Below are 19,692 nucleotides of genomic sequence, written 5' to 3'. Positions count from 1 at the left end.
CTTCTTGCTTGTTATACTATAATTGCAAATAAATGCTCTCTGCCAGGCCCAGTGGGTCTGGTCATTGTCACAAACCACACATACCAACCTGTGTTTATCATCTGTCCCCACATTTAAAGAATGAGGACAGAGACAATAATCTCATAGAATCAGAAAGTATTTATTGAGAAAGGAATATCTTTCAGAAAGTCTTACATATTTTGACAAATGAAATTTTTTGATCCTTAAACAACCACACTGAAATGGGCTTTTTCCTCCCTTCCTCCCTCCCTCCTTCCCTCTTTCTTTCTTTCTTTCTTTCTTTCTTTCTTTCTTTCTTTCTTTCTTTCTTTCTTTTTTTAATGTCAGGAAACTATGACTAAGAAAGGTATCATGACTTAGTTTGCCCAGAGTCAAGTAGGTTGGGATACTCAAATCAGGATTTGAACCCCAAAATACCATCGCCTCTAAGTCCAAGTTGAAAGTTCCTGTTCTATTACTTTCAGAAAATAAGGAAAATGAAATAATCTTCTTATGTTTTTGTATGCCTTATTTTCAACCCAAACTGGTCTACCCAGCTTGATAAGTTCTTTAATCACTACAGGGTTATATCCAAAACTCAAATCCACATTTAAGGTGAGGAAGATCTACTCCATTGATAATGTTTAAAAGAATGTGCCTGGGGTTCTAAAGGTAATTTTGAAAGAAGAGTGATAAAAATGCTTTGAGGCATGTGCAAAGCATCCCAGGGCACCTCCCATGAAGGGGCTATACTCATCCAATGGTCACAGCCTTGCAGTGGGTCCCTGCAGCTGGATGATATGCGATGGACAAGGGCTTTGGAATTCAAAAGACCTGAATGATGAGCACCATGACCTTCAATTGGTTATCAAAACTTCCCAAGTCTCAGCTTCCTTGTGTTTGAAGGAACTGAGATGATATACATGACATCTCAAGCACAGAGCCAAGTTATAGTTAGACCTCAGTACATGGTAATTAGTATTACTCGTCCAGACACTCTGTTTAACCTAAGGTTGGGAAAACCATTGCCCCAGGGAGGCCTTGTGTAATGAGGGTGCTATCCTTGACGTAAATTGGTCACAGCAAAGGAAATATGCTGCTCTTAGATAGTCACTTAACATGCTTCCATGGAATCATGCATATCTGGACCTCAGGGAAACTCAGTATAGAGTCAAGACTCCAAATGAGGGCATGGTGTGCCCTCAGTGCACAGGTGGATAGAGCCTCATCCATAATAAGGGCCATGAAGACTGCTTTTGTGAATAAGTCCAGAGCCTGATAGAATATGGACCCAAGGCAGTTACTGCCAAGACAGTAACTGTAGACTCAACGTGTACATAATGGAGGAGCTTCTCAATTATTCACTGTGTTGACTCCTTGAGGCTTTCTGCATGTCCTCAAGTCCACCTACATTTGGGAACAAGACTTAGTATGTAGATATCCCGTCTGATGAACAATGCACTATAACTAGTTGTAAACTGCAAGGGTTTGCTTAATGATGATGTTAAAATGGCAGTGACTGTTATCAAATCCATATTCTAGGCAAATTAATAACAATTGTACCATGATACATAGATAAGTCACTCTTAGATGGTGTACATTTATTATTGTTTACTAACTTATTGATTTATAATTAATAATGATTATTTTAAAAAAAACTTTTTGGACAACTTCTCCCAAATCTTAAATTCATTAAAAAAAAAGAGTTCCTGGTTGCACTATGTCCAGATTTAGCCACTGGCAAACATGTTCTCTAGACAGAGATGGGAGTTTTATATTTTCTAGGATGCTGATTGTATCCTAGGTATAGGCACCTATCACATCTCTATTAAGTATATCTGACAGGAATATCATAAAATATTTAAATTTTTTATTATGAGGTGCTTTTTTAAATCACATAGAGAAGATTTGATGCTATTCCCATAAACTGATCATCTTCCCTTACTTGCATTCAATGATTTGATTTTTGTCTGTTTGTTTTGGGGGGTACCCAGGATTGAACTCAGGGGCACTCAACCACTGAGCCATATCCCCAGCCCTATATGGTATTTTATTTAGAGACAGGATCTCACAGAGTTGTTTAACACCTTGCTTTTGTTGAGGCTGGCTTTGAACTCAAGATCCTCAGCCTCCAGAGCCGCTGGGCTTACAGACCTGTGTCACTGTGCCTGGCATGATTTGTTTTTTAATAAGAGAAAGAAGAGGAATCACTGTGAGTGGGCCCAGGATTTCTGGGGGCTCAGGCTTCTGGATATTAAATGTTAATGATAAATGCAACATGAAAGGTGGGGAGTGACTGTCCTGATGCATTTAGTTTACAAAGGAACCCGTGGTCACAGAAGTTCTGGTGAGGCTGTGCATACTGGTGCACAGATCCCATGTCTTCCCATACTCTTGAATTAACCTTTAAACTAAGAGCACTGGCGTAAAGTTGGGAGGCTTCATTTATGACACTGCCAATACTACTAACTAGCTCGGCTGCCATAAGCTAGTCATTTTAACTCTCTGAATCTTATTTTTATTTTTCATCCCTAAGAAAACCATTTGTTCCAGATCAAGGAGGAAAGTGGTACAGAGTAATACAATCAGGAGTGATGGGGACTGTGGAGACCAAGCCCCAGCCAAATGGGTCAGCAGTTACTTTGCTCCAACTTCTTGGCAACACTTGTCAAAAAAAAAAAAAAAAAAAAAAAAAAAAAAGTAAAGTCTCACTTTCTACTTTTTTCAACAGAAGCAGGATATCCAGATTTTTAAGTAGAACATCCCAATTTTAAAATGATGACAGTAATCCCAACAATAATAATTCAGGAACAAAAACCAGAAGATGTTAACAGATTTTTCTTAATCTCTAGCTGGAAGTCTAAAAAGTGTCTTCTAGTTTTCACATTTTACAGTTTTGTAACCATTCACTAATATCAATAAGCTTAGGAGGAAAAGTTACAAAACAAAATTCTATCCGTGGGAAGATTTAACTAGACAAACAGTGTCCATATACATGAGTAAATACTGAATGGAAAGATATGTAAATGCAATAAAATTTTTTAGGTGATGGGACAGTAGGTGGACTTTTAAAAAATCTTTTTAATTGTTCATTTAAAATGTCTGTAATTTGTATAACAAAAAAATTGTAAAGACAATGGTAAAATATTAAAGGCAATCAGGCTGCTACCAGATGGAAGAGAAAGGGGAGCAGTAGGGATATTAGGTAATTCGTGAAACTTTCTACCCTGACCTCTGTATTTGTTATAAACCATCCTGAAAAATAAGCTGGTAGAAGGTATTGCTGGATGCACAATGGGTCAGCCATACATGCCTGAAGTTTCCCACCTAATGTTGCTTCTTTCTTTTTTTTTCTTCCTGTTGTTTATAAAAATATTCCCCACATCATGAAGCCTAGTGGTATCAAAAACTTCTCAGCTTTGCTAGTTTGGCTCTGAACATATTACATGAGGGTTTTGTTTTGTTTCAGTGGGTGAAGTGGGTGGGAAGGGCAGCTGACTTATTGTCCCTCATTAAATTTTTCTTTGGTTTCTATTAAGACTGTTTTCATTCTACAAACCCACATCAATTGCCTGTAAAGTGAGCAGAAAACCATGAGTTGTTATTTAGTGTGTTTATTTGGAGGTTTTCAAAAAATGCCCCATGCAAAGATTACTCCTTTCTAAGCAACTTCGGAGGAGAATATTAGCACAAAAAAGCCCTGTTATCATAAATGCAGAGATCCTCTAAGCCTTCCATTCTTGCATGGCAGCACCTAGTTCTGGACCAAGCTAAGAATGCAATGCATTCTTCGTAGAAGGAATATTCTTCCTCTACTCCCTCTGGGCTGCACCTAGAATTTCAGAGTTATAGAATAAAGACACCAAATATGATTGCTGATCTTCTTTAAGTAATGGGCAATTTGAAATGACATTGAATGTTCCAGATATGCCAACAAGAATCTATGATGAAAGACGCAGGATTTGAAGGCAGGGGGCTTGACACCGACTTTCTTGTTGAAAGTGGCCTACTGAGCAAAAGGCAGGATGGTCCTTTGCCAGGACTATACTGAAGGATCAGTAGACTGTCTAGCGCTTTCTTGTATCCTGTTGCCTTACTAATTTCTGGATTGCCAGATGCCTCTGTTTTTTGAAAATGGTTAAAAAAAAAATCTTAGTAATTCTGTTGTTTCAGAAACCTTACATATGGCACAAAATATCCTAAAATTTTTTTGAGAAAACACTTGCTTTTTTTTCCCACTCAATTTAATCATTACAGCTGAAATTGATTCAAATGTATTGTTTCTTTTTTGATCATTTTGACGGTTGAAATTCTGAAGTTATATAAAAGTATGAGTAAGCCAGATACGAAGATTTAATCATGCATATTTTATATTTTGATGTCTCTTAAGGAACATGAGTAGGTTAAGAAATGATGGATACTTCCAACTTCAAAATTCTTAACAATTACAATAAAATTATTTTTTTGAAGCTAGTAGACAGCCTTGATTTACCACCACTGAATCAGAGAGCAAAATTTTCACATATTGAGTCATAACTACAGGCTTTTTTTTTTTTTTTTTTTTTTTTTTGGTAAACCACCTTAACCTGCTCTTGAAAACCTCTGGTTGGTATATGGAATTAGTCTGAATCTGTCTCTATTTAGCCTGTGAAATTTAACAAGGCCATAGCCTGGGGTTGGTAAGGCTGTGAGCCATACCACCATCTCAGGTTTTTGATGACACCACAAACCACTTGAGATTTATTATGTTAGCAGATGTCATCAGATCTATGTGTGCACAGGTGCAGCATGCAGTTAGTGAGAGAAAGAACACTGTGCGTGTGTATTTATTTTTGTACCCACACTCTCAATGGCTAGAAAATGACCCCGTATGTCTGTCTTGGGCCGTGTGGAGTTTCAGAGCCACTGCAAGAGCTTATTTGCAAACTATTGAAGTCTTCCACAGAGATAATTCTGTATGATGAGTAACCATGTTTTGTGGGAAAGATACTGCATTTATTTTTATAATCAATGTCTAGAGAAGAGATAAATGGATTATAGCTAAAGATTAGTATAACCAATGAAAAATAAAAATAGTTACCAGGGTTTCTTACTTATGCTTGGGTTTTCCTCTTATAAGATGATCCACTAGGTATGCAATCTCTTCTTTTTAATAAAAGTTGTGTAGAGACACTCTCGTCTTCAACAAAATGACCAAATCTGGCACTTTATGAATGTCCCAGTTCAAGCCTCTCTGAATATTTTTAAGTGATTAAGAAATAATTGGAACTATTCCTAGTAGGCAATAAGAAATATGAATGTTTATATTGGTTAATATATTATATTTTTAAAATTCTATATAAATACTAAATTTTCTCAATTTTAAAAGATAGGGTATGTTTTATTTCATATTGAGTCTTAAGTATTCCATCATCCTAATTACAAATACTAAATTTCCATGAATTCTGGTATAATGGACTAAGTATAATAATCTAATAAATTAGTGTGTATCTTTTAATAATATCAAAATAACAAATAAAAACATACTTCCCATATTTTTTAGAAATAGAGAAGTGAGACAAAAGAAACACCTTTGGGGTAATGACTGAAAATTACTGGTTTAGATGGAATAGAGGAATTACTTCAATTATGACATAAAGCATTGTAATAATGCATGCCTTTTAGAAATAATTATATAGTGATTATTCTCAGAGATAAACACACACAGATGTTGCTAGTACATTAAAAAATTCTTAATTTGAAGAAAACATACAGAAACTGCATTACCAGTTAATTGACTTTAAGAAGAATAAGAAAATCTATAGTGTGAATGAATGTACTTGCAAAGCTTCCGGTATGTTCTATGTAATGAATTGTGCCTACAACTTCAGGCAGAGAAAAATTTTCTTTTTAAAAAACTGGAATCACTTCAGTTAAATGTGCCTGAGTTCCAAAATGCTTAAGTAGTGTTGGGTAGTGCTTATTTTTAAAAATGAATCATTATAATTTGTAACAAAAGACAAATATAAAAAGATATTAGACCTTAATTACATTCTTGGAAACATTTTTAACCAAGATCATTTCGATTTAAAAAGAAGCACCTATTTTAAAATATCCCCTAATTTCTACATATTTATCTACATCGCAAAATATGAAAACCAGAAAATCAGCCGATGTTATAGATGAAAAGACAAAGATCATAAAATTTAGAAGCAACAATATGTTGAGGTAATTACAAATTAGCAAGACGGATTTCTATAAAGACATTCTTGAAAATCCTTCTCCTTATTTCATAAACCTTGACTATCATATATGATTTGTGTACATATTTGAAAGACAGAAGAGTGCTCAGTATAGGAGTAAGTGTTCTTACAAGCTTCACATGTCAAAAGAAACAAATAGCATGCAAATGGAAAAAGATAATCTATGAAAGCCTGAACATGACATGCAATGGTACGTTTTATTTCTAAATAATATGCTTAGGAAGAGATCTGTTGACAGGTGACACAAACCCTAGGTTCCTCCAAGTCATCATGAGAATGGAGGAAATTCTTTCCTCTTCCCTTCTCTATTCCTTTTCTCATTTTAAAAAAAAGATATTTCTTAAACCAAATTAGATGCTTTCTAAAATATCTTTTCTCCTTTGCATAAAATAGATGCTAAGAAGCATTGGTAATTCTGCTATGGATTTCAAACAAAAATAAAAGAGATTTTCTGAGGCACAAAGTATTAGTATTTGGTAACACTGGTCATGTAAAACACTCCCCCCTCTACCCTAAATAATCTTTTTTATTTACCTCATTGAATTTTCATATTTTATATTTGGTTTCCTAGTCCTAAATGCGATTTTTTTTTAACCATAAAACTACTGTTAGGAAATCCTAGAATGAAAACGTATCTATTTGTTACCCACTTAAATTGATTGCCTGGGTAGACTGAATTATAGCTACACTGGGTAGGTGATTAAAATTACTTAACTTAGAGCAAGATAGAAATTATAAACTAATTTTCCCTATGAAGTTATAACTGAGTGTGGAGGTGAAGATATGTGTATATTCCATTCTCCTTTCTAATTATTCATCTCCTTTCCCACAACTACATGACTATATAGATATATACAGTTTTATTTTTGAAGGGGAAATTGGAATCTATTAAACTTACAGCTTAACAACCTACCTTTTAAATTGTGCATTTTCTAAAGTCTGGTCGGGTCAATCCATTTGTAGGACTGAAAATCTTACTCGTGACTGAAAATAGGTATGTATATCATACATGTATAAAGGTCTATATAATGTGTCTATATGTATGAGGTTTTTTCTTTTTGGTAATGAGGCCAAATGTTTTCCTTGTTTTATAATGTGCATAGTAGGAACTAGGAATCTGAACAATGTTGTTTAAGTTCTCTAGGACTTCGAGGGTAAACATAATTGGGATTAAAATACTGACATGCTCACATTCAGTAGAGAGATAAGAACAATTCATTGGGAGCTATTCCGGTCTCATTGGTAATCACATAATTGAATAGGGTTTTTAGAGGATATTTGAAGCTATTGTTGTCTGTTGTGCAATTACATAATTAGTCAAGATCTCTGTAATAAAATCTTTTCTAAATACATGTGGGTTAGTACTAAGTAAATTTAGGGCCAGTGTTCTATTTTTACTTTTAATACTTTAACTTTTAGAGCAGAATTACACAACAGCTTAACCGGTAAGCATTATTTTACCACATAACTACAGATACTTAATAATTGGATTACTTTTAAACTAGGCAAAAACAAATAAAAACACAAAAAGTAAAAAACCCTCGACATATAAATTAAAACTGCTATATTAGTGAACGTTAACTCACTATCCACTCTCCAGAGTGCTCACTTCTGGAGACTTCTGTGTATATCTTTGGTGTTGCATGTTTCTTCCACCAACCCATAAATTACTGACGAATTTTTGACATTCACATGGATGCACAGAAACAAAGTCAAAGTGCCCTCTTTGTGGTGGTTTTTGCTTTAATGATAACACTACGCAGTGAGGAACATTTCAAGACTCCTTTTACAGGAAAACAAACGTAGCCTGGCGAAGTTGAGCCCAGCGACGTGGCGGGAAGTAGGGAAGCGACAGCAATTCTGAACCTTTAGCATTATTACTGGTTTGGAGTCTTCGCGCGGCTGTTCCGCCGGCTTCCCCCTGCCGCAAGCCTGCGGAGGGGCCCCTCGGCCGCGGCGCGCAGCAGACGCGCAGTCGGAGAGCACAAAGGCGCACAGAGCCGGGGCAGCCCCCAGACAGGCACGCCCTCGCCGCGCTCCTACCCCACCCGGCGGCACAAAGACCAGGCTCCCTCCCAACACTCTCACCCACCCGCGAGGGGCGCCCGCGCCGCGCAGGCCGCCACACCCACTCGGCCCGCTCCCGCCTCCCCGGCCGCGGACGTCCTGATGAATATGCATCGCGGCGTGCCCGCCCCCGGCTCCTCCTTTCGGTTTCTTTCCCGCCGCCAGGCGGAAGCGAAGAGCCGCGCTTCCCGCGCGCCCGTACGGGCCGGGGCGGGCCTGGGCGGGGCGGACGGCGAGCTGGAGAAAGAGAAAGCCAAGGAGGCTGCGGTGGCGCACGCGGGCCGGGCGCGCAAGGGTGTGCTGCTGGGTGGCGGTTCTGGGGCAGCCCGGCCGCCGGCCAGGCCAATCCCGAGGCGGGGAAGGGGTGAAAGCGCGACCCCGAGGCCGCCCCTGCTGCATCTGTCCAGCGCAGCCCCCACCCCTAGAGCAGCCCCGCTAAAACAACAATAAAACCCACCAAGTACACTGGCACGCGCGCGCGCGCGCACACAGGGAGACACACACTCTGGACGACGTTGAAGTCAACTACAACAGTCTTTCGCGAGTGAGAGGAGGAAAACTGGATATCCAGACTGAGAGGCTGCCTGCTTTTAGACTTGACTTTGACCTCCTTTTCTTCTTGGGCCAAGAATTGTGGCAGTGCAGAAAAAAAAAAAAAAAAAAAAAAAACAAGTTTTAAAAATATAAGACTACTCCTGGATGAATTTTAAAAACACACAAAAAGAGACACCTAAACAACCCTTGAGAAAATCCACAAATCTGTACCTGAGACACGTGAAGTCAGCGACCCTGAGTTGTTACAGATTCAAGATCTCTTTTATTTAGTGCAATACAGTGCGATGGTATGTGGCTTTGAAGCGATGGGTTTTATTTTCTTGTCTTATTCGTCCTGTCCACTCCTTCCCACCCCAGGAAGATTTTATTTCCTGCTTGTGCATTGTAAAGCGACGTTTTACCGCTTTCCTAAGTGTCATTTCTGCTTTGTAAAGTGAGCTGTAGTGCTGGATTCCCAGAACCAGTGCAAATATGTATTATTTTCAAAGTATTGGTAACTTTAGTACATGCCACACACTTTTATGGCGGGAATCAGTGGAATTCAAACAGAGCAGAATCTAGTATTTTCCCCTTTTTGACTCCTTTCTACACTTCTTCCCTCAATCAGAATAAAAACTGCTATACAAATACTTAAGTTGCACCTTGTAACACATTCCTTTCCTTGAAATGTTTTTTCTTCATTTTAAGGTACAACTTTTTTGCATATTTTCATTTGAAAACACATTAGCCTAAGTGAGGGAAGTACTGTTTAGCTGATTGGTGTGTTGAGGTTTTCAAAACTGGTGTTTGTTCCAAAGTTTAGTTTCCTTCCCCAACCTTTCTCAAAGTTTCTGTACAGAATTGTTAGACCTTCTTCCACCAGCTCCCCCTTAAAAAAAAAAAAAAAAGATTATGATGAATTCCTCATCCCCCAATATTTTTTATTCCCACCCTGCTGGTTTTGCTCTCGGGTTTCTCCTGCTCTGCCTGTCTGTGTGTATCTGTGTGTCTGTGTGTCTGCCTTTTCCCTTGTCCTCTCTTCACCAGTATGTCTGGGACACATTTTAATGCACAATATCCCATCCATTAAGTTGTGGTTGAATGCGAAGTGTGTGAGGATTTGGCAGCTTTCAGGTCGAAGGGGGCGGGGAAGCCAGTTTGGACTTTGACACAAGATGCCCAAGTGGCGTGATTAGAATTATTATTAGGGCTGTGAACATGGCCATCTTCTCCTGGTTGGAAGAACTGCCATTGAACTTGAGACGGGACAAACAAGATCTCCAAGTCCCCCCCTCCTGCTCCCCTCCCAAGTACAGTAGCTGGCAGGGAAAAGGCGCCAAAATACACAAGATTAACTCTGACTTTCCTTGAACAGATCCTATAGCACCATCCTTTGTAACTTTAACTTTCAACAGGCAGGAAAAAGTTAACTTTTGAACCCTCACTTTAACAGACATTTAAATCAGCCCGAAAATGGAATAAGTCCAGAAAGTCATAGGTGCATGCTTATGTGGTTAGTAAAGAATGCACGTGTAAATAAGCAGGGTGCATGTATGTATATGACTGAGGAGTTCAAGATTTAATCAAAATCGGAATTAGTGTGACTTTCCAGTGCATTTATAGTATGGGGAAGAGCACTGTGAGGCAAATAAGCTGACCTTTAAGCAGCCTAAGTAAAAACTGCAAAGAGTTGTGAAACACAAAACGTTGTGGTTTCCAGTTTTACATTTGAGGTTTGATGTTTTCATTTAATGGTATGAGAGATGGAGAAAGCTCCAGTGCTGAAAAGTCCCTATTAAATCATATGTGGGCAGAGGTCAAGCACTCTAACTCACTGATACAATATACTACAGATCCCTGCCTACTGATGGGGAGCACAGGAAAAAGTGCTTGGGCAATAAAAGTATTAGAAAGGTAATTATCGTCCGTGGTTGGGACTGCATTCTTGTGCACTGGGAAAGGTTTTTACTGGCCCTGATGAATTTTAAAGCCCAGTATTGTTGAAAGCTATTTTAATAGGAAATTGATTAGCTGAGTGTTTCGTACAATAAATGGTGACAGATTCATTGTTTGATGTCCAAAATAAATTCCTTTTATTCTTTAGCAGACATAGGCACTCATTTAATTTTAATATGATCAGACTGAGCAGCAGCATAATTTTGAGTGAATGTGATGTCACAAACATCTGTAACTTTGTTTTTGGAGTTTGTGGCATCACACAATTTGACAGTATTATTGCTTTGAAATTTATTAGCTTATTGTGTGGTTAAAATGTTTCAGATACATTCAGAGATAAGTTTACTGAACATATATTTTTGTATAGCCCAGTTGTTTGTGTTTTCTCTTTGTAATTATGTAGTTTTTTTCTTAAATTTTAATTTGAAAGTTAAAATGCATAATTCTGTTGTTATGTGTTATTTTCATTTTTAAATAGAATAGCAGCTTTCAAAGGAAAGACTAGATTAAGGGGTACAGAAAGTTTAAATTGGTCTGCAGTGCACTTTTTTACTTAATCCAGAAAGTCAGGACTACTTTTCCATTTTGGACAGTGTTTTCTAAATGTCTGTTTAAAACTGATCTGTTTTCACATGTCACAAAGCATGTTTGAATGGGTAACAAAAGCCAATTTATGTGTACAAATAAAATGTATAGTTTTACTTTAAAGGTTGGCTATTTTGAAAAGGGCAATACTATAATAACAACTCACTCAACATCAGCAGAGAAGGCACCATTTGCTGTGAGACAGTGCATGTAATCTTTGAAGTACTGTGAAGAAAGCAAGGCCACTATAACTGAGATTTTCAAAGTTTGAAATAAATCATGCAAAGGCTACAGGCCAATTGATGATTTAGTAATCCAGAGTGCAAATGTTTTCCAAAGCTGGGAATCTCTGTAGGTGAACTAGACTCATTTCAGTAGAGAAGTGGAAACCATGTAACCTAAATGGAGGAATCTGGCCCAGTCGGTGTTCAGATTCAGGTTTGTAGTTTGTAAATGTGCCCGAGATGTAGATATACTTAGTGAGTTTTTTTTTTTTTTTTTTTTAATAGTTGAGTACAGGCATTTCAGCAGCAACATTAACAGCATCATTTTTCTCATTTAGTTTTGTCCTCATGGGAGGGCAAACAGCTCCCAGAGGAAAGGAAAAAAGTCCAAGGTTATTTATTCATTTCAGTGAAAGGCAAAGGTCTGGAGTGGGGGTGGGGAAACTAACCGGTTGTGAATTCTCTAGTGGGAGAAATTGCTACCCTAATTTGACAGTAGTAGTTTAAGGACTCTGAGAGCTGGGCATGATTTTGCAATTCCCATCAAGTGCAGGCAATTTCAGTACTTGTTGGTTGTTTACATATGCATTTTTGAGTGGATTTTGGTGTTGCTACTTGTGGATATAAATTTGTGTTTTCCAGGCTACACAAGTATGATTTTAGTGGTTCATTTGGAAGAAAGATCCCTGGGCATGGTGTAGTGGATACTTGGAGTTTTGCAGGCCTGTTTTCTGGGGTCATGAGGTCATCTCTCTCTTTTGGATTTAGTTTTTAAATATTGATATTGGCGATGCAGCCAGGGTGTGTGGAATTGTTGAGCCTCCCTGCAAATCACATGCAAGAACTAAAAAATGAAAAAAAAAAAAAAAAAGTCATTGGGTATACTAAAAATGACAGCTTTGTTTAGCTCCAAGAAACCTTATGTGAAATTGCTCAGATTTTGCGACCTATCCTGCAGTTTCTTTATAAAGAAAAAGCCAAAAGAAAAACATCATTTGGAGATACGTGAGATGTCAAACTTCTCTCTGGAGGTCAGTAAGTGAAAGACTCAAACTGGGTAACAATGTTTGTTTTTAAATATACAATTGGATTCTGAAACCCAGTCACCTGAAGCACTGGTATTCCTTTTAGAAATCAATAAACTTTCTGACAAAAAAGAAAGTTTTCTTCCCCATAAGATGGCAGGGAGGAGATCCTTAGGATACTGACATAGCAAATTTTCTTGAGGGACCATTCACCTCTTTCCAGCTCCTCAGTCAGGTTTGAGGTGAGTGAAAGTGGCCTGTCTTAACAGTGCTTTAACCCTTTCAGTGAGGGGGTGGGGAGGAGAACAGAGTATGGGAGAGGTTAAGTTCCAAAGTCTGAGTGTTTACCCCATACTGACAGCATCAGAAGCTATCTAGAGATACTTTGAAACCACTTTCAATTCCATGACACAGACATACTGGAAAAAAGGGAAAGTGAATAGAAAGCATATACTTCCTCCTAGTTCCTCCTCTTCTACTTGGTAGTTCTCAAATTAAAGGTAGTTGACAAGTGCTGAGAGACAACAGAGAAGCCAGGTGTCCCTTGCACCCCAATTCGCCAGTCCATCAGTTACAGAAGACTCCCCTCTAGTGTTCTTCCTGAAAGGCCTGCAGTGACCTTGCCACTGAGTGGACAAAAAGCAGTGCTTTGCAGGGTATCTGTCCACCTGCCTGACTCCAAGGCCTGAGAGTCAAAGCCATGTATATTGAGCACCCCCTAAGCCCTCCCCTTCCAGGATGTCTCTTTTCTTACTCTTTATTCCTTTTTGTTTTCCTCACCTCACCATTATCCCTTTCTCATTTTCCTTCTTGGAAACAAATCAAACCCCCAAACTACTAAGCATCCTCTATGGACATCAATGTGTCCTCAGCCATAAGCTCTGTACAAAGTGGGGCATCTGAGATTTGAACCCGTAAGGCCTGGGCCTGGCAGGCCCCAGATATCCTCTCTTCTCTGGGTCTTACCTGCGTCTGACGCTGTTTCTTGGCCCCTGGTGCTGCTGCAGCTTTTGTGACTTCTTCTGTATAATGGTTGTCAATTTTTCCTTTTTCTTTTTTAGGCTTGTGAGAAACTTTTGAATGCAGCCTACTTTTGGTGGCAAAAGGAAATAATTTCTGTTGGGAAGGGAAACTAGTAAGAGGAGGAGGGGTAGCAATGTCTGGAGACACTTGTCCAGGGCTCAGCACTGGGCCTCTTTTGCCAGGGGACAAGGCTGGTTCTGGGCTCTCTGGCTGAAAAGAGTGCTCTCTGGGTGCCAGAGTTTCACTGGGGGTGGTGTGGGGAGGAGAAAGGGAGGGAGGGGGAAGGGAGGGAGAGAGATGGGCACAGGATTTTTAAAGAGACCCCGAAATAATGGCTTCTGTTAGAGTCCAGGCATTCAAAGAGGTGTGTTCAAGGACATGAGTACATTCGTGCCAAGGGGAATGTCTTTTATGGTAAATTAACTCCAGTTAAATTGAATATTTGTTCAAAGGGAAACTCCAGTAGTTAAAGCTGGTATTATCAGTAGAGCTTCCCCATCCCCCTTTCCCCACAGAATCTGGGGAGGGTGAGAAAAGGGATGCGACATAATGTGCAAAACAAAGTGATGCTTTGGGTTGTTCGTCTTTTTCTTTTTAAATCTACGATGAGGTTGCCTACAATTTGTGAGAGAGAAATGAGTATTTATTTGGATTAACCCCGACTGTCACCTCATTTCTTTCATCTATAAAGACTGTCAACTTTATCCCAGCTTTTCAAAAAGAAGAAATGACCGGCACAAAGGAAATTAACGTTGTCAGAACGCTGACTAGAGGATTTGCCTGCGGGGGGAGCGGGGAGGCTGTTCGCAGCGGCGCGTGTCCTAAAGGGTTAACTCGCCGGAGTTCTCGCAGTTTCCCCGACTTTACCTGTCTTCTCAGACCCCCGGGCAGCCCCCGCAGCCTCCTCCACCCCCACCCCCAGCGCCTTTCTTCTCTGGGCTCTTGGTTTACGGGGGCTGCAGCTGGTAGACTTGGCAAGCTCGCCTCATTAAGAGCGCTTTTTGAAAACGGACTGTGTTTGAGCATTTCCCTAATGAGGACAGGACGGGGTTAAAAAGTGACCATTTCATGGTTGACTTGAACCTGCCTACTTTTCTTGATGTGTCGTTGTGAAATGCTTGATGTGGATAACTCCCACTTGGTGAAGGAAAAAGTCACTGGTTCCTTCAGGTCCGCTGGGGGAGGGAAGAGGGGACGGGAGGCAGAAGCAGGAGCCGGTGAAGGAGGAGAAAGTTGGGAAAAATCGAGAGCGAGGAAGAGGGAAGGAGGCAAGGGGGATCCGTGGTGAGCCTCGAAACACTTCCACAGCACAGTTGAAAGCGGGGACGGCCCCGCCCTGGGTTTGGGACAGACCAGGCCCCTTAACAGCCCCAACCGCTCCGCAGCCCCCAGGGACAGACGCCGAGCCCCAGGCACTCACTTTTCCTTTCTCTATTGTCTGGGCAGTCTTTGATTCCCACTTCCCCACCCACTCCATGCGGAAAACCAGAATTTGGGGGACGGCGTGAGAGAGAGAGAGAGAGAGAGAGAGAGAGAGAGAGAGAGAGAGAGAGAGAGAGAGAGTGTGTGTGTGTGTGTGTGTGTGTGTGTGTGTGTGTACGCGCGCGCGCGTGCAAACGGGTGCTAGGCAAGCCGCTGCCTCAAAATCCCCGGAATCAAGTTCATTCACTCCGGGCCTGCAGCTCGCGACCGGGATGGGGGCGGGGCAGCGACGCGGGAGTGAGGCGGGCTCCTGCGCCCAGTGGCTACGGGCGGGCTGCCTCTGGAGTGCTGCAGCCGCACACGCACCGCGCGCGCGCCCTCGCGCGCGCCCGCCCCGCAGCCCCGGGCGCGCCGCAGCCCCGCCCTGCCTGCATCCCGGCGGGGAAGGACCCGCTTTCCGCCTGCGCCCCAGGCCCTGGGGGGGTGGGGATTGGGAAATAGCCAGCCGGGCTGCTACAGGAGAGAGGAGCGGGGCGCAGGGAGGAGGAGGGAGCTGGAGGCGGCAGCGGCTCGGCGGGTCCTCCCGCTCCAAGCGAGGCCACGTGCACGCGGCACCCCCAGGGAAGGCGGCAAACCGCGGCGAAGCACTGCTTCGGTGTAGCTGCCCCGGGCGCGGTCGCCCGCTGGAGAGACCTGGGGGGACCCTAACCCGGTTCCTACCCGCGAACGGGGGCTTCGGACTGGGGACAGGGTCTGTGCGCCGTGTCCCCCATGTCCGCGTTGGTGCGCCCCAACTATTTGAACCCAAGTTCGTTCAGCTCCTGCCTTCTCGGCCTCTCCCTCCTCCTCCTTTCCGCCGCGGGCTCAGTGGACCGTGCCCGCCCCGGGTGCTAGTGTCGGCACCCTAGCCCCGGCCCCGGGGCGGCCTGGGTGTGAGGGAATTTTCCATTCGTTCCTTTCTCGGGCCCAGGCCGGTTCAGTCCTTCTCCCACTAGGATGTTCCTGTGGCTTAAAGAGTCCGCAGCGAGCGCCGAAATACCTCTCCTAGGGCGGGTTTTGGGGTGTTTGTATATGTGTGGTGCTACAGGAAGGGTGGCGGAGTTATATTTTTTTGGGGAAAAAAAAGTCATAGTAGCGTTGCACCGGTATGATACCTTTAACAAGTGCTGGGGGGTGGGGGTGGTGGAGAGAGCAAGAGAGGGAGAAGCGGGAGGAGGAGGAGGAAGGTGGGGGGCGGGGGGTGTGGAGAGGCTGGTGCAAAAGGAATGCGCGTTTGCAGGAGGAGGAGTAAAGCGATGATTGTGTAATTAAATAATAAAACAATCCTTAAGTCTGATTTGGAGAGAGCTCGAGCGGGGTCCAGAGGGTGGAACCGGTGAATTTTTCAACTTCCAAGTTTTGCAACGAGAGAAAGCAAGAGAGGGAGGGGAAAAAAAAAAGCCCAGAGCAGGAAAGAGAGGAGTTTGGAGCCGAGCGGGAGAGCGGGATTTATCGTTTGGGATTTTTCTGGAGATCGTTTCGATCCTCCTGGGCTGTGGGCAGCAGCAGCAGCACCAGCAGCAGCAGCAGCAACCGCCTCCTCGCTCGGCCGGGTCAGACGTGGGGCGAGGCGGGCGGGCCGGCCGGCGGGCGGGCACTGAGGAGCCGGCGCGGGCGGCGGCGGCTGCAGCCGGGGACCGCGCGCCGCAAGACTCTTCCGCCCGGGAGATCTGCGCTCGCGCCCCCTCCCTCACCCCAGCCTCTCCCTTCTCCCCCACCCACCCCGCCCCCACCCGGCCCTCTCCCGCGCGCGCCCCGCCACCCGCGCGCACTCGCTCACGCTCCCCCTCGCGCACACACATGGTCGGCTCGCGGCAAAGTTTAGCCTGCGATCACCACTCCGCGATCCTGCCGCAGTGTTCGGGGCTGTAACCTTGAACTTTCCCAGCGCGGTGACACATTCTCCTCGCTCTCCCTGCCGCCCGCCCTCCTGCGCCCCCCTCCCCGCCTTTTTTAAAAAAGCATTTCACCATCAACCATCACCCCAATCCAACCCACACCGAACCTTCACGCACCCCCAAGCCCCCAACAACAACAACAACAACAACAACAACAACAACAACAACTGCAAAACAGAAAACAAATCCCCAAACCCAGGCGAAAAGCAGCTAACACCAGCGGCGGCGGCGGCGGCGGCGGCGGCCTCGGCGAGCACGGCCAGCGCGCTCGGACTGCAAGAGGGTTAAAAGTGTAGATTGGATTTCACCCCGGGAAATCTAGCACGCCGAGTGAACTTGAATCTTTGGCTATTTAAGGAGGACTGGGTTTGTTGTGAAGTTGCGGTGATCCAGCGCAGAGCCCCGTCCTGATTGATCGCATCGCGGGGCTCAGATGACTGTAAAATGAATAGATGAAATTCTTGCTTCTCGAAGATTTTCTTGGGCATCTCCGGGAAAGTGCGTTTTAAGGCGAAGTCATGATGTATTCTCCCATCTGTCTCACTCAGGTACATGTCTCGATCACTTTCTCGAGCTTTCTTTGGCCCCAGACGCCTTTGTTTTGTTTTGTTGCTTTAGTCCTGCGGATAATTAACGGCTTTAGTTAACCTCCGCACATCCCAGTCCCTCAGAGAAGTGGCGGCAGGCTTTGCGGGACGGCGTGGGAGCCGGCGCAAGGCCCCTCGCCCACGGCCGCTGCGCACGCCCAGCCCTGCGCCCTGGGCGCGGAGAGCCGGCGCCAGGGCCGGACAAGGCTGCCGGGGGGTGGGCAGGGCCGAGGCCAGCTAGCGCGAGCCCCTAGGCGGCCCCGCAAGTGCTGGCTGTGGCATGGAACCCCTGCCCAGGGTGTCTGCGGCTCTCTGGGCCGCTCGCGCGCAGAGGCGAATTCCGTCTTTAGAGGAGCTTTGGGGGAACTGAGCTCTTAAAAAACAGTCAGTGAACTTGGGCGAGGGGACTCCAGCACGAGTCTGTGTGGGCGCCGCTGGACTCCGCTGCAGGCAGTGGGCGGGCGACGAAGCGAGTCCGATGTTGTGGTCCGGGGACCCATTCTTTTGCTTTATTTGGGACCTAACATACTGGTCCATAGTGACCCGCACTTGGGACTTCTAGTGACCATGCCACAAAGGCGGTCTTTACGTTGGCATGAGTTTAGTTGGTCGTGGTGAATGTTAAGGACTTTTAGGACGTGTTCATTTTGTGGAGACCTGTTCATCTGACGATATTTGGGCGTAGTTCGTAAGGCATAAAGTAATGCTTGAAAAGTAAGGTCATTTTAATTTTTTTTACTTTGAAAATTATCTTAAGGCTTTAGGAACAATGTTATGAAATAAAGCACTGGCTTTATACTTTTTTTTTTTTTTTAAACACAATTTATATCACTTTCTACCAGAAGGTTAAATGAAAAAGTGACGAGACCGAACAGGCTTACCTGGGCGCAGTTTTCATCGTTGCCTAGCAAACTAAGCAACTGTTAAAGTAACCAAATAGCTTTGCCCGGAATTGTTACTTGAAGCAATATTTTAAGCCTTTAAAGGTATAGGACAATTTACTTTTAGGAGAATTTGTCATGATTGGTAACTGATAACTAATATCTTTGACAGTGGCATAAAAACTAAACAGTTAAAGAAGTGTTGGCTCGATTTGAGTGTGCAAAAACAATTTTAAAACATCCAAAACCACGATGAAGCATTTTAAAAATGGACAAATAATTAAGATTTCAATTGTATGACAATTAGAAGCCATTGTGATTCAAAAGGACTGAGGCATTCATAAATTGTGAATGAAGATGAAAACAATGATAAGGCTTATTCAGTGATTGGATACAGTCCTGTAGCTTTTTGGCTGACACATTTTTTATTGTTTATATTTTGTTTGGCATCTGAGTATGATTATCTTAGATATGGCTATTTTAAGCAAGTAAAGGTGCACTTTAATTTAACAAAACTGGAAAAATGGGTTGTTGAGTTATTTGTATTTTAAAAGCTATCAATGATAGTAGCCAACAAATATGATGAAACTGTTTCAGGTATAATGAATTACCCTTAGTTGTAAAAGTTACCTTTAATAGTACACATCAGGAATTTTCCCCTCTTTCTGGTAAACTATCCATTTGTATTATTTTTACATTGGAATAAAACATAACAAATTGAGGTAAGCTTTTCACTTACAAAGTTCTGCATCACATTCTCACCTGAATAATTGTTTTCTGTATTTATATTTCTGATATTGGCTTTTTTTTTTTTTTTTTCTTTTGGAAACACTCCTAGTGATTATATTGCATCTTTAGTCTCCCCTAAATATGTATAGAAAAGTGACTAGTTTTATCTCAATTTCCTAAGTTAAAAATAATATTGCAGCATCCTGACATATGGAGTGTACAGAGCATATACAGCATAATCATTCAGCTATCACATTAGTATTCAAGGATATACACTTAACGACACTAATTCATGATGACTAATATTCTCTACTATTTTAATAATAAAAATATGAGTTGATGTATTAAAACTGAGGATTTAGGGTCTATACTAGAGAAGGAATTTTAGGTTTAGAATTCTCATTTAACCAAAATCAGTGTGACTGTATAGGTAGTGTAAGGTATTGCAAAGTGAGGACACATTAACAATGTTACTTTTGT

At 42.6% G+C, this 19,692-nt stretch overlaps 1 protein-coding gene and 1 long non-coding RNA gene across 7 annotated transcripts in view; one reads left to right on the top strand and one right to left on the bottom strand.

Moving 5' to 3' along the window:
• LOC306645395 overlaps window positions 1-14,026 on the bottom strand; it is a 65,415-nt gene extending 51,389 nt beyond the window's left edge. The window contains exon 1 of the long non-coding RNA XR_013759636.1: window positions 13,600-14,026. This is a non-coding gene — a long non-coding RNA (uncharacterized lncRNA). The remainder of the gene's footprint in view (window positions 1-13,599) is intronic.
• A 2,341-nt stretch (window positions 14,027-16,367) lies between these two features.
• The window catches only part of NFIB (nuclear factor I B), a 222,365-nt gene continuing 219,040 nt past the window's right edge, over window positions 16,368-19,692 (top strand). For 2 of the 6 annotated variants that reach the window (XM_079113136.1, XM_079113135.1), the window contains exon 1: window positions 16,368-17,563. In XM_079113136.1, coding sequence (XP_078969262.1) covers window positions 17,534-17,563 — 30 coding nt within the window. In that variant the 5' untranslated portion in view covers window positions 16,368-17,533. The remainder of the gene's footprint in view (window positions 17,564-19,692) is intronic. The other 4 variants (XM_079113138.1, XM_079113137.1, XM_079113139.1 and 1 more) reach the window with 3 other exon arrangements.

Source organism: Sciurus vulgaris (assembly GCF_902686455.1).
Source record: "Sciurus vulgaris genome assembly, chromosome: 15".
Taxonomy (NCBI): domain Eukaryota; kingdom Metazoa; phylum Chordata; class Mammalia; order Rodentia; family Sciuridae; genus Sciurus; species Sciurus vulgaris.
Note: the sequence above shows the minus strand (reverse complement) of the source record. Positions and strands in the feature narration are given on the sequence as shown.